The sequence below is a fragment of the Trachurus japonicus genome, chromosome 8, assembly GCF_045865225.1.
Source record: "Trachurus japonicus isolate A0001 chromosome 8, Traja_1.0".
Taxonomy (NCBI): domain Eukaryota; kingdom Metazoa; phylum Chordata; class Actinopteri; order Carangiformes; family Carangidae; genus Trachurus; species Trachurus japonicus.
In genome coordinates, this window is record NC_140914.1 from 12,741,098 (window position 1) to 12,756,536 (window position 15,439).

General features: G+C 43.8%; 1 protein-coding gene across 6 annotated transcripts in view; it reads right to left on the minus strand.

Moving 5' to 3' along the window:
• Positions 1–98: 98 nt before the first annotated feature.
• Positions 99–15,439, minus strand: part of srcin1a (SRC kinase signaling inhibitor 1a) — a 101,094-nt gene continuing 85,753 nt past the window's right edge. For 4 of the 6 annotated variants that reach the window (XM_085783919.1, XM_085783918.1, XM_085783917.1 and 1 more), the window contains 3 exons: positions 14,193–15,077; positions 11,571–11,708; positions 99–6,040 (listed from right to left, as the gene is read on the minus strand). In XM_085783919.1, the coding sequence (XP_085640045.1) occupies positions 6,035–6,040; positions 11,571–11,708; positions 14,193–15,077 (1,029 nt within the window). In that variant the 3' untranslated portion in view covers positions 99–6,034. The remainder of the gene's footprint in view (positions 6,041–11,570; positions 11,709–14,192; positions 15,078–15,439) is intronic. The other 2 variants (XM_085783914.1, XM_085783916.1) reach the window with 2 other exon arrangements.

Genomic DNA, 15,439 nt, shown 5'->3' on the forward strand with positions numbered 1-15,439 from the left:
TTGTTTGTATCCACATTTCCTGATGTTAAAGATGACGTCGTTTTTTTCCTGAAAAGAAAACTTGAAGCAGGTCGGTATGAAACAAGATCAGACGCCGCCACTGTACAAGAGAGCTGCACTTTATTGGACACACAATCACAGCAAATTATGTACAAAAGAAGGCAAGTTCAACTGCCTACTGTCTTCTCACAGGAAAAACACACACATTTCTCACAGAATATCATGGCATCCACACTGATAAATTAGTATCTCCAGTGTCAGTAGGTTTTTAAATTTCATATATCATTATATTATAGATCTATTTTCTGTATTATTTTTGTTCTTATATCACACTACTCTACAAATGGGAGAATCACTCGGTGGAAAGAGTTCACCGTCAACTGGTGGCTTCTCTGGTTGGGGTGCGTTTCCGAATCCCTTCTAGACATCCAACACACTCAGCCACTATCATCATCATCATCATTATCATCATCATCATCATCATCCTCACTGTCACATAACATCACAGTAAGACTGAACATGCCTGTGTCACAGAAACCAAAATAACATCTCATTCCTCGTGTTTGTAAACCTCGAACATAGAACCACGTTCTCCTCTTCCTCACGCTCTCTTTCTCAATTTTTTCGAGAAAACATGTAGACAACATTTTTAATCGACTGCACCGTGCGATTGCTTGAGACTATACATGCATTGTTTTGTATATACCTTTGTACCCATCATCATAGTTTATTATTAAAACATCTTCTTTTGGACATAACAATTTGTCGAACTCGCTAGGAATGACTCGACCTATTTACAAGTCAATTTTGTTTTTCTTTGTTTTCGATGCCAAGATTTTTGAACATCCACACATTCATGTAAAAACCTCATATACATACTATAGAATGTAGGTTCATTATATAAAAAAAGAGACAATGGCAAAAGAAGAGATAAAACTTTGATTTCAAACAACTTCACATTGTTCCCTTATTGATCCGTCTTGGGGTGGTTTTTAACAACTCTTGTGGTTTTTAGCTTCACTGCTACTTAAAGCCACAACTGGAGCAGAATAAGCAACAAAACATACGTCCACCTGTTGTAACGACTGAGAGCGTGTCGTCTCTGAACGCCGACATTGCTACCGTTCTCGTTTTTCACATGCAAACATGACAGAGCAAAAATATTAAAGCCATCTCACTTCCTGTGTAAGCAGCAAGGCTCCGTGTGTGTGTGAAGCCTTCAGGCCCATTAACTCGTCTTTCACTACAATATCATCACTAAAATCCAGCTCAACCACTAAACACAGGATGGGGTGAAACAAAAAAAAACAAACAGACCACAGATACACAAAACAACCCCCTGCCCACCCACCCCCACTGCCTGAAAAGTAATTAAAAAATGAAATAAATAATAATAAAAAAAAAAAGATCAGAGGATAGTAGCAAAATAAGCCCCTAAGCACAGGCACGGGTCCAGCCTCTTCCTCCTCAGTGTGAGCCTTCACACCGGGAGGCGAACGAGCCGGACGAGCGTTTTCAGGGACGAGCTCTTTGTAAATCAAAATTACATAAACTCAAATCCTAGAATTCAAAAATGAACTTCAGTGTATATTACAGAGGCTAACTTTTATCTATACAGATATTTTTTTTTAAACAAATATAAAAATGTTCTGCATATGAATAAATAATCTCAGTGTGAAATGTTATTATCTCTCTCAATGAATTAAAAAAGAAAAAATCTGTACAAAATGGTCACTAATATATAAAACTGAAGAGATGATGACATTTTACAGAATATAATTTAATCTAGGCCTATGTATATATCACACTTTTCTTCACAATTATAATATCATACACAAACATCTCACTTAGATATATTTATATATGTATATTTCTCCTATGGTTGATTTCAAGTTTGCATGAGTTTTTCTGATTGCCAGGGGCGTCCACTGTGAGTGTCTTCAACATGCCCTCGCAGCCTGCGGCCATGTTGAAATCACAGCCCACTAACACTTGTCTTGGAAGAAAAAAAAAAAAAAAAAAAAAATCATTCCAGAAAGCACTGTCACGCAATTCTGGGAGGGTTTCATCTCAGACTTTACTTGGGGAAAGCAGCCAAGCGTGAACACTTCCTCCCCAACGCTCACCAGACGCAAATGCAGCGAATTTAACTCGGAGAGTTATGGATTTGAGTGTGGAACAGCATGAGTAAGTGAATTTCTTTCATTTGACTTCACTCAATATGAAACCCAGGGCTTGAACCTGCCTGGCAGAGCTACAGAGCACCCAGGGTGAGGCTTAATTCGCTGTGCTGCGAGCTTGCAGTTTTGCACATTGTCAGAGCTGGGGGAGTGTTTAGTCAAATGCCACTGCTGCAACCTGACACACTCTGCATTTCAAGAGATGTGTTTGTGTTTTCTCTCTTTCTTTCTCTCTCTCTGCAAAAAAAAAGAAAAAAGAAAAAAGAAAAAAAAAGTGGACAAGCCAATTTTTGCAGCCTCTTCTTTGGGTAAAGTGTGATTCTGTCATTGTTGGTGATCTAATACTGTCACTCGAGAACAAAGTCTTAGAGGCACTGGGAAAAAGAAAACACTGTTACAGGTCCTTGCAGACAAACGGGCAGGAGTGTTCTCAAAGGGCAAGAGAGTGCTAATTACATATTGCACACGCTGTTCATAATTGAGGCCCATCAAGCTTTGTCCTAGCATAACCTCAGCTTAGTGGGGTTTTTTTTCTGTCACGGACGCCCCGCACCAAAGACAAAGCAAAGTGAAAGGGGCCGGGGACGAACAGCCGCTCAATGGCTCTGACTGTCAAACCCTTTCCTCTCATCTCTTTGGGTCTTTTATATCACAAGCACTCTCGATGGAGATAAGGCAAGTCAAAGCCGCTCTTATTAAAGTAGCCTTCAAACACATGTCCCCAAACTAATCCCCTCTCCTCAAGCTGCCTACTCTTTGACATGAGCCCCTTTGCACATGTTTTAATCTCGATGCCACAAAGAATCGATTTCTCGCAGTCATTCTGGTGAATAACTGTGGAAAAAGAAAAAATCCCTTTGTCTACTACTGTCCGTTCACCTCCCCAGTGGGCAGCCACGAGGAAACAACAGAGGACAGGGAGCGTCAAAATAGTTCCTCTTGCAGGATTAACACTTAGGGAACCACCGAGAGGACTTTGATGTGCTTTAAATAATGATAACTTCAACTTCTGTCATCGAGGCACACCAAAGGCCTAACATTCATAATGTTTTATGTTTCAACATGCATGTAATTAAACCAAACGAGGAAACAGCACTAGTGGTAAATTCAGTGTACGGCATTTTAAAACGTCTTTTTTTTATATATATCTTCTTCTCCCCCCCTCAGGAAACGTTTGTAGCTTTGTGCTTGTCACAATTAACCAGATTCACAAAGTCATAAAATTAGCGGGCAGGGTCACGTGTTTGAGAGGAAACTGTGTGCTCTATTTACATCTCTGTATATTCCCCTCTCTCTGACACCGAGACACCGAGACACCAGAGTCGGGCTACAGCTGAAGTCTCTAAATATGTGCTGTTGATCAATGATCGCTATCTCTCAAGAGCTGAAACAGCGTCATACACGTCGAAGTGCGATCGATGCGTGTTCGCCGAAGGTATCGAGTTCTACAATAAGGCCGGCAAATTGGAAACTGAAAACTCTCAAGTTAAAAACAAACTAGTGTCCGGAAAAAAACAATAAAAAAACACCTGATCTATCAGATTATTTAAGGGCTGAAATCGTGTTCTGGTCCATATGGCATTTTCTTTTCTTTTTTATACCAGAGTGCTCTTTTTTTTTCAGTGGCGCAACAGATGTGAGTGAAAATGAATCATCATGAAACAACAACAACAAAAATAAATTGATAAATAAAAAAAAGCAGAGTCTGTGCTTCTGCAAACAGCTTGGCTTTCCAAGTGTGTGTGTGTGTGTGTGTGTGTGTGTGTGCGTGTGAGACAGAATGTGTGTATTATTCATCCCGGTGTGTGTGCTTGAGTCTTTGGGATGGTCTGTGATGTCAGGTGCTGAAATGCCAGCGCAACCTGTGAGATGCTACCGTGGAAACATCCTGATTGTCATAATTAACTAGTTTGTACACACATACAGGAATTCAACATTTGTATATAATACATAATTTGCATTTTTCCCTTCTGTTTGTGTTACTGTGCTGCTTCGTTCCATTTTAAATAGAGATGTGCTGTAATGAGACTGCTCCCTACGGTGTGCTTTTGTGTAGTGTAGTGTAATTTCTTTTTTTTTTCCAGAAAAAGAGAACTTTTCTGTAATTAATTTCTCATTTCTTAAGGGAGTGGATGCGTAATTATCTGATTAATGTGAGATAAATGAAAGCAGACGGTGGGGATGTGCACTGACAAAGTGCAGGTCAAAGATCTGGGACAGTCGTGTAAACTTCACACAGTGTGAACAAACAGAGGGGAAAATATAGCACCAGTTCAGAGTCAAAACACATGTGATGCATGAAAAAGCCACAAATGCCCTTTGAACAACAAAACAGCTTGAAACCACAATCATCACCTTGTTCTGTTTGATTTTTTCTTTTTTTCTGAGCAGGCTCACACTCTGCCAGGTGATGCAGGTTAAGTGAGAGCAAATATTATCCAGGACACACACAACTACAGGACTCACGTTGTGATTATTGCATTCTATTTTCTATGATAAAAGTCACAGTCTAGATATTTTATATCTACTCCACTAACATCCCATTGAGTGAAGGGGTATATATGAGACTGGTGCTGTCAGTAAATCCATCCAGATCCACGTCAGCTTATATCAGGCAGCTGGTTTGTGCGCTCTCTAGCTGGGACGCTGGCAGTACGACTGTGTGGGAGAACTTCAGAGAAACTATGGAACCAGATCAGAGAAGGAAACTTGTCTAAGAAGAAGGTTGTGACTCCATTTACAGTATGCTAGTTCTTTACCATGGGAATAAGAAGACTCTGCCGACTGGAGTGAGGCCAAAAGTGGAGAGGAAAAAGAAGAAAAAGCCCAAAAAAAAAAAAAAAAAAGTCCCTTTACGGTCCATGATGTGATGGCGCATGAAATGCATTCCCCGCTGTCCTCAACCTCCTCCTCCTCATCACCGAGAGTTGCCGCGGGCGACGTCCTTATTCACAGGTTTGTTGCCCCCCTCCTTGGATCCATCAAGGCTTTGACTACTGGGCTTCAGAACCGCAGAGGTGAGGGCGAGGGGACTCAGAGGGGTGGGAGAGGAGGGGGACAAGGATGGAGTAGGGGTGGTGGGAGAGGAGGAGGCGGAGGAGGAGGAGGTAGCGGCGGGAGCAGGGGAGGAGCAATGGCTGCTGGGCAGAGGCAGGGAGGAGGCTCGCTGCTCCCGCAGGAGCCGGTGATGTCGGATCGTGGAGGAGAGGAGCAGCGCCTCGGCGCTCAGGCCCGAGGCGGACAGGCTCGCCAGCAGAGCCTTGGCCTGACTGGAGGAGGCCGTCAAGGAGGGGAGGGCCCCCTCCTGGGGGTACTTCCTCAGGCCGGGGGCAAACGCCGTCGCAGGAGAGGGCACTCGGCTTGAGAAGATGCCCGTTTTGATACCAGAGAGGTACGGCTCAATACTGCCACTGGTGCTGCTGTTGGTCCCCAAGGCCTTCAGGTGGAGTGGGGGGGGGGCACAGGAGACAGGAGGAGGGGAGGGAGGCGGGGGGGTGGAAAGAGATGAGGTTTCCAGGGATCAAAGGGGAAATCATGAAAAATTAAAGTCTTAAAATTGGCTGTGGCTGAGGCACTGTCGCCTGCAGCGCCACCTCCCCTTACCGTCACCGTCACCGTCAAACATGCCCATGCACGCATGCTTGCACACAAACACACTCACACACACACACACGCACGTCCACGAATGCACACAGAGTGAGGACTTTGTAGAAAACACTGGAGGTGTGAAGGTAGCTGATGATGAAGTGTAGAGGGCAGATGAGTGTGTGTAGCTCTGTGGCCGGGTGAACATGAAGTGGAGGAGGAGGAGGAGGAGGAGGAGGAACTGAAGAGGCCGGACACGGACAGGTCGCTCACTGCTGCAGGGTCACGGGGTGAAGAGGGTGCGGCAGGCCGGGAGGGTGCAGGGCGGCACGGGGTCACGCAGGAAACAGAGTGTCCAGGAGAAACATGGAGTCGGGGAGAGGGAGGGGGAGGGGGAGGGGGAGGGGGGAGAGGTGAAAACAGAACAAGTGACAAACACAGGAAATCGTTAATCAGGTTGAAGTCAGCATGTGTGACGCAGACCAGGAGACAGGCTGCCATCTACACATGATGAGGAAACCTCCTCCGCTAAACACAAGGTGGTCGGCTGCTAACTACACCGTTGACCATCTTTATTTTGACTCTTGTTTTAATGATTGATCACTCATTAAAAAAAATAGCAAAATAATCCGATGGACAGGGCTGCGCCACACCTTCAGTCCCTTTGTGTGATGCTGGAATCAGCCAGTGGGTGGCACTGTTCCAACATATGAAACATTCACAACATCTCTTTTAACAGTTTGTGTGTTTTCAGTGCAGGGAACAGACAAAATGTACCCGAGTCCTGACAGGATGAGCCAAGTCTCACTTTTTTTATTTTTTATTTTTAAACAATTTTTACACTTCAGGGAAGTTTTATTTGTGCTTATAATAAGAAAGCAACAGGAGAAAAAGTTTTGGCTGCGGCTGCTAAAGTTTGAAACGGTGTTTCTATGGGGATTACGGGGATTAGTTCTGTGTGAGAGGAGAGCAGGTGTACTCCTCGTCTAGACTGCGCTGCTGCTGGGAGGCGTTCACCTGCTCCGCTGCAGCTACATGGGGCCGCGGCTGCCAAACGTCCCCAGAGTGCAGGCAGGGCCCTCCCTTCTGCTCCAGGAACTCCTCTCATGCCTGGCCGACACATTTATTCAGGGGTTGTGAGTGCGCCAGAGCAGCCGGCCTTCCATCTCACGCACTCAGAGAGTTCCTGCCAAACGACTGTCTCCCAGGACAGACCTCCACAACCTCCACCTCATGCCCGGCACCTTTAATTAGCCCCTTTCAGTGCCAGGAGTAGTAAGAGGCCAAATGGGAAAATAAAATACGGTTTTGTGGCATGAAAGCGATTCACATTGTCATGCCCTTGTTGATCTGTGCCAAAGCAAACGGGGGGAGTTATTATGGTTTTGAACTGTCTATTCTTATCCACTGCATTAATTTGAAGGATCCTGGTGGCTGAGATGCTCCAGTGCGTCTGAGTGAAGCTCCAGTGAACAGACAACCCGAGCACAGCGGCACCACCGCATCGTCAGAAAGGCTCTGTTAATTTTAACACCGGCAATTAACACACTGAGATAACATTGGAGCGGAAACTGATGACGGACCTGACACTGTAAAGACTTGAACATTAGTGCCACTTTCTCTCTCTGGCTCATGATCCAGTCTGTTTGCCCCACATCATTTGCAGGAGTAGTTTGTAGAGTGTGGTTCAAGGTAACAAGGCATAACACCGAGTTTGTGCTGTCAGCATGTTTTATGTTGATGAAATTAAAGATTAAACAGACTAACCTGAAACTGGCAAAAGCTAAACTTAGACGTGACTCCACAGAAGTTGGGTCAGTGCATCTTGTTACACAGTGATGTCTGGTTTTTACAGCGTGTTGACGAACATCAGCTGCCTGTTTGTTTGAATTGGTGGAAACTGTTGCGTCTATTGTGGCCAATATTCATATGATCAGAATATCTGTAGATATTTTTGCTTTATGTGTTTTGCTTAGATTAAAAACAAGCGTGAAAAAATGTGGAGAGAAACCATTTGTCCCACAGCATCCGCAAAAAAAGAATCAATTATCCTTAATGGAGAATACAAAATGCAACCAAATGAACTGATAACAAACATCTGCCATCATGACAATGTATGTACAGTACCACTAATTCTAAAGGTATTTATATTTAGATCTACCACTGGGAGACTCCAAAGTGCTGTGCTCGTTCCTCGAGTTTGTGCTCTGTTCACAACATCCCAGAAACGTCAGCTATCATTTGGCCGGAAGAGACAAAAGAGAACAATCTGAAACACCAATGGGAGCTGGGAGGAGGGTGAAAGTTTGGGGTGGAGCGGGGCGGAGGGGGGGTTTACATTAAGGGAGTCATGTCCAGGAAAAAGGTTTAAAGAGAAGAGATACTTTTACCTTTAACTGTGGGCCGAGCAGAGAGGTCACCCACGGTGGGCATGTCTGATTGTCAGAACAACAATGGCAGTGAGAAGAAGCGTGAGATCAGCAGGTGTGAGGTTGAAGGTGACACGTTCTGCCTCAGACAGGAACCGCAGCTTTAAGGTGCAACATGTCGTAGACATGACAGATGCTGCGTGACTGATAAATATAGTCTTTATAAATAACCTGCTTTAATTGACTGATGTCAGTAGTGGGTTTAAAAAAAAACAACACACACACACTCTGGGTGAAACGAATATAAAGTCGGCAAAAGTTTCTAATTAGCTCTTAAAAAGGCGGTATGCAAATGAGACAGCCGCCTCGATAATTTGATGAGATGAACTGAAGATAATCAGCATGTTTTTGCGGCATAGTCCGTGTTCAGCTGTTTCATTATTGTGAAATTAAAACGATATAGCAGACAGATTTGGCTTCACCCATCTGTAAGCTAAATTGTCAGGATCTGTGCTGCTTTCCTGGTTTGACATTGAGGAAGAAAAAGAGAAGAGGAAGAAAAAGAGAAGAGGAAAAAAGAGCGTATTTCATGCGAATGACAGCCTGTGAAACAACACAAGACTGGGTTCTCTGCATCGTGACTTCATTAAGGTTTGAAGAGGGGGGTCAGTGGTGCTGCATTGTTAATAGAGGGAGGAAGTGCTCAATATTCAGGAAATAAAGAAGAAATATTAATAATATCAATAATATTCCAGGCACATAACCTTGTCTAGCTGGTTAGCCAGCGCCATGCGCAGCCTTGTTAAGGTTAATAAATAAAAGGAGATGTTTGTCTGCATGTGTTTATTAGCAGCTAGATTAGCTAGTTTATGCAGAGTTATGTCATTGTTACTGTACCTGGAGAGGCAGGGGGATGTGATTAGCTAAAAGGCATGAAATAGAAATTGGCATTACATCAAAGGCTTATTGGGCAAAATGAAATAATGAAATAAAAACAGAGTTTTTATTTCAGAAAAGGGCATTTTTAAATGATAATTTATATCTATGAAAATAAAGGCGATTTCCTTTAAATTATTCAATTTAATACTCAGATTTGACTTATATGCTTTGCACAATTTATTTGTGTGATTATATGCATTTATTCAATATTGACCTTTATGGTGCTGCATACAGGTGAGGTTTATGTAGACGTAGTAATAAGACTGATACAACACTGTTTTGCAGATGTACAGTTATATTGAAAATGCTCTGCTTTCCCTGCAAATGTAACTGTGTTTGTTTTTGTAGAACAAAAAACTCTTCAAACCTCTCGCAGCTGCTGCACTGACTGACTACTTGACCTCTCAGCTACTCACCGCACCTCATAATTCAAAATGCCACAAATTTCAGTTATTGACATAGTGAAAAGTGTTTATTCTCTCAGTTTGGGTCAGCTGCCTCTTTGTTTTCTGTTGTTCTTTATGCCGTTGCAGTTATGGTGCCACCCTACACAGCTTGGCACCGGCGGCTTCCCACGCTGACAATTAGCTTTGAGTGTCCACTGTCCCCTTTGAGGATAGCGCTTTCACACATGCGGCGTCTTTTCACAATGACTGTTTTGAACAGTTTTGTGGACAAAAGGGAGCGTGCTGTGTGCGAGTGTCATACTGAAATAATGGGATTAATTTTGCTTTCATTGGACTACTGTAGGAATTCACTCTGCTCCCAAATCACAGGGAACGAGAGACACTGACGGGGGAAAAGTCAAAAGGAGAAGGGGGGGGCGAGTGTGTAAATTGCAGAGTACAGAAAGCGGAAGAAGGAAAGAGCGACGTAAAGGAGAGGAAATGTGAAAGACTTAATGGTGGTGACAGAGAAACAGTCCTCTTCATACTGAATAATCAGTGATTGCCACCGACTCGAGGGGCGATTATTACATAGCGCTGCAGAGATTCCTTCCAATCTTCCCTCAGTCTGAGGCGACCAAAGCTTCATTACTCCCCCCATCTCTCAAATCTCTCTCTCTGTGCCTAACGCATTTATTTCTCTGAAATCTTCCAGACTGCATTTGTGTCTGAATGGTCTGTCGAATTCTGTGCAGTATGAAGGTTTAGGTCCACTTCACTGCTCCTCTTATTTTTCAAATTACATTGACAATAAGCTTTTTCCCCTGTGCACAGGCATGGTGCAAAAACCTTCTTCTGGCTTTACTGGACTGATATGCTTCAACAATTCAATTTCTTCGCCTCCAGAGGCCATCAAGCATCCTCATGTCCAGTCTTTTCTAATATTATTACGCTAAAATGCTGGAAAATCAAAAAAAAATTGTAGAGCTGGCAATCAGGCGATCTTATAATAACAGAATGTATAGAGGGAGGGAGGCTTTAAAAGTTTTATAAATGAATGCCTGGCTTTCTGCCACACTTCAGCGATCAAACATTTCTGAAGGAGTAAACACATTTACAGTGTTTTTAGTCACCCAAACAAATAGACAAAGTTTTCACTTTTCAAAACCAATAAAAACAAATTCAATGCAAAACTGTTAAGGTATGGTTGGTTGTACATAAGGCTAAATAAAAGTTTTGAATGAGTCTAGATACAATAATTTCTATACTTTCAGAGATAACAACAATGTTTAGGTAAGTGGCTTATTCTCCTGTCCTCATGCAGATATGCTCCTTAGATCTGTTTTGACAATCCCATGATAATGAGCCGTCACCATGGCGTGATTCCACCATCAAAAAAACGTGCTATCATCAGGTTGACCAGTTTTAAATTCATCATCATTTTATCAATACTGTTTAAAATGCAGAAAACTTAAATCGCATGTCTTGAATATTAAGGAATATTTTACATAATCTGCTCAGTGAAAGCTGAGGAGTGCAGTGCGATGGGGACATGCAGTAGTGCTGTAGGTGCTTCAGGTGTACAGAGAGATAGTAAAGACATAATTATGTTTAATATGGCAGGGGCGGTATGGCAGTTCTGAATATTTTATCAGCTCCAAGGTTCAGATGCAAATGTTCTGCTTGCTTTTTTAAAAAATATATAATTTCAAAGCTTGCTGAAGCTGTTTGGATGTGTCATCACCCCCATGACAAATCGTGTTTTTATATGACAAACAAGGTCATTAAAGGTATATGTGAAAAAAAAAAAAGTTTTTAATCTTGTTGCACAGCTACTGTAAAATCTCTTTCCCCCATCCGTCTTGATTTATAATAGACATGGATCATTACCTTCCCTTTCCCAATTTCAGACTGTGGGAACGGTAATATGGAATGTCCTTCCATAATAATAATCATCTTCTTTTTTTATGATTTTTATATGCCAATTATGTAAAAACCTTCTTTAAATACCTAAAAAAAAAGAGGTCGGAGGCTGAAACTAAAGGTCTGCAGGCTTGCTGCCAGTTCAAGCGTAGTATTAGCCAAAGCTGTCCTAAATATAAAGAAGATACCTGCTGCTGGCCCTGGCTCTTCAGGAAGTCGTCTCTTTTGCCACTTTTAGTCTTGTCTGTGCTGTTCTGCTGCAGGTGCTTCAGCTTGGAGGCGGCCGAGGAGTGAAGAACCTTCCCGATGCTGGAGCTGTTCCCTCCCTGAGAGGGTGAAGAGAAGAAGAGCGGAGAGAGTGTGAATCAGACCGTGGACACACAGTACATGCTCGTACATTTCATTTCTCCTCTTCAGTGCCTTTAGTTTGTGGCGCAGACACACATAAACTCCATACAGAGTCTGATTCTGCCAAGCGAGCCCGTCTCTCGAGACCAATGAGGTTTTTAAGATCAGAGCTTGTAGCCAATATAAAAACTGAAATATCCACTTCACAGAGTTTCACCATCTATCAGTGGAAAGCGACAAAGACGAGAATATAGAAACGCCCCATCAAAACTGACGTTGCATGGCCTATCCTCACCGCAGGCAGAGTGCTTAATGATCTTTCCTGCTGAGTTACTACGTCGACTGTCTAATACACACATAAACAAAATACACATCCAGTCAAATTTCCATCCAACTGCGCCTCCTCTGCACACACACACATTAGCTGAAGGGAAAACAAACAAAAAATTAACCGCAATCTCAAATAGCCAGTCTTTCCTCTGCTACGCTAATTCATGCCTCTTTGCTGGTTTCCTCTCCTGACGTAAAGCTGAATTTTTAAAATACAGGAAAAAATATCCAGTCTACTAAATACTTAATGGATCAATCCTCGTTCTAATGTCTTAATTAAAAGCTGAACTGCGATGGGCCTTGACAGTGAGATCACTTGTCAGCGTGAATCTGGTTAAAAGCGCACGAGCAAACGTTGGACAAGAGTAGGAAGAAGGGGGTCATGCTGAAATGATGGAACGTGGTTGAAGTTGGAGTGATGAAATAATGTGTGAAGACTCTGTAATCCTCACCCACACCCATGGGAACGCTCCCTGGCTCCACATCAGAGGGGCTGAAACTCACCAAGACAGCGTGACTGTCAAGCGTGGCAGCCCTGCCCTGAGTGGGAGGCTCCACTTTGGAGCAGCAGGGAATAGTACGCCGAGCTGTCAAAGACACCTCGCTGAAGTGGCAGCTGACACGGTGATATGCAATGAGTCTTTTGATTACGCGCTAATCTTTTGTGGAGGTGCGGTCAACTGGAGGTGAGTTGAAAGGAGGCTACTCGTAATACAGTTTAACACGTGGACGGCAGCTGTTAACAAAGGGGTGGATTAGAAGTCATGTTGGCTTTGCAGTAAGAGACATGTTTCTGTTCTGGTAAAGAATCAACTGATGATGATTGATGATGAAGTCACTTGCTATTTTTTCCTGTTATTTTTTAAACAGAAGGTCAGCAAGTAACTGTAATAATGATGTGACAGTACATGACATTTGCATTTATTTAAATAAAGCCCAGCAGCTGATTTACGTCATCGTCTCAGGACTCTGAGGGAAAGGCTTGATTTTAAAGGGATAGTTCACCTAAAATTCAAATTTCACTCATTATCTACTCACCCTCATGTTGACTAAGGGCTAGGAGAAGTTTCAGAGTCCTCCGTGCCTTCTCTGAGTTACAGCGGGGCTCCGTGCTGCACTGCATGTCCATATGACGGTTGCGAATGGGCCTCACTTTTCTTCGTCCAAAAAGACACACCAAAAAACATCCAAATACCTCCATAGTGCTCGTCTGTAATGTCCCTCTTGTATTGAAGCCCCAACATGAGAAATTGTTCTGAAAAAAATTAAATAAATCTATGTTTTAAGCTTGTTTGTAGTGGAAGCTCCCAGTGTCTCAGTTCATTGCTTTGCCTGTGTCACAGCTCCGCAAATCGCGCGAGATTCCGGCAAAGCAACACTGGGAGCTTCCGCTACAAACAAGCTTAAAATATAGACTTATTTGATTTTTTTCGGAACAATTTCTCATGTTGGGGCTTCAATACAAGAGGGACATTACAGACGAGCACTATGGAGGTATTTGGATGTTCTTTTGGTGTGTTTTTTTGGACGAAGAAAAGTGGTGTCTGTTCGCAACCGTCATATGGACATGCAGTGCTGCACGGAGCCTCGCTGTAACTCAGAGAAGGCACGGAGGACTCTGAAACTTCTCCCAGCCCTTAGTCGACATGAGGGAAATTTGAATTTTGGGTGAACTATCCCTTTAAGACAATTAGATGAGAAGACACTGATTTGACAGCTCTAAGAGGAGAAAGAAGAAGAAGAAGGAATTAGAAGTGTTTGCTTTCTCTACGTAACTTTTTATTGCCTGTTTGGTTTAACAAAGGGTTCAACGGGCGAGGTTAACAGAGTGAAAACAGATGCTGTGGCACATCAATGAAGAAACAATTAACAACTTCATGGCTCAGCAGGGCAGCAGCTCCAACGCTAATCACAGCACAGACAAGAAGGGAAGAAGTCTGTTGTCTGTCCCTTCTTCATATTTCCAATTACAAATACAGTTTGATGTCGATTTAATCAGGGAGCAGACACCAGAGGCTTGAAAGTGAAGTTCCAACAACCACCCAGAGAGGAGAGAGGAAGTGAGGAAACAAAGCAGGAGCATGCTGCTTTTTTAGAGCAGGAATCTGCACAGCAGGTGTGAAGCAATGAACCTGGTTCGATGTTGGACTCAAGGACGACGGCTTGGGTGGGACCGCGGGCCTCTTGGTCTCTGAGGTTGGACCGCCGTTGGTCTCGGTGTAGAGATGCTCTACGGTCGGGTGGCCGCCGATCTCTATCAAGGTGTTCTCCAGCTCTCGGATCGTCTCCTCCAAGCTGTCCAGCCTCATGTAGGCGCTGCGTCGGACGTCAGACGTCGTCCTCGTCCGACCGGCCTGGCCGTCCACAGAGCTGGTAGACGCCCTGTACTCAACCGTAGTGTTTACTGAACCCCGTCGTTCCTCGGTGTCAGTGTTCTGCTGGAGTGTCAGCGTCCGGTCCCCCGTCTCCATCCCTCTCCTCAGAGCCTCCACCAGGGAGCTCTGCTGGCCCGAGTGAAGGGAGGGTTTCATCCTGGGTTTGGGAACCGGCTTGGATGACTCCAGAAGGGAATACAACAGCCTGTACGCCTCTCTGACCGTCTTCTCCTCCCTGAACAGCACCAGGAGCGGTCGGCGTCCCAGCTCGACCTCAGACACTTCTTTCGTCTGCGGTGAAATGGTCAGAGTGTGTAAAACTCCTGGCGTCCCGCTGAGCTCCTGGGCCTCGAGAGAAGACAGCACCCTCACCTCCGTCTCTGTCAGCAGCAGGGCAGGCCCCTGTTTTAATCCCATATCCTTTTTAAAACACAGCTGCTCTCGCTGAGCCGAACCTCCAAATGAATCTCTCCGCTTTGACATTTGAGCCTCGTAGGCTGTGTGATGACCCATCCAATCTCGTGATGGACTTTCCTCCACGGAGTCGTTTGCTAAATCTCTGACGGGTTCCTCTGAGGCAGCGGGCGAAGCTGGCAAACACTCTGTCAACACGATGTGGGGGACAGGAGACAATCGACTTCCCTATAAATGAGGAAAGCACTTGAGCTTTACATTCAAACACAATGAACTGGTCTGAACTTTAGCACAGTCCAACAGCCTTAAGTGAGACTGATGGTCACTGCACAATGAGACCAAGCTAGAATAATAAAAAAAAAAGAAAAGAAAAGTAAGGAGTGTTGTGTGTAATGTACTTCTATATAAATTCCTATTAACATAATTGGTCCTCACACATTAAACAACTGCAAACCCAGTGTAAACAACACTCCCTATGTGTGGTTGTTGGTTGTATGCATTTATATATACAGTACAGGGATGAAATGTGTGAGCAGGTTTGTGTGCCAAGGGTGGTTCTAGTGAAGTTACACTTGTCACTGATTGCAAAT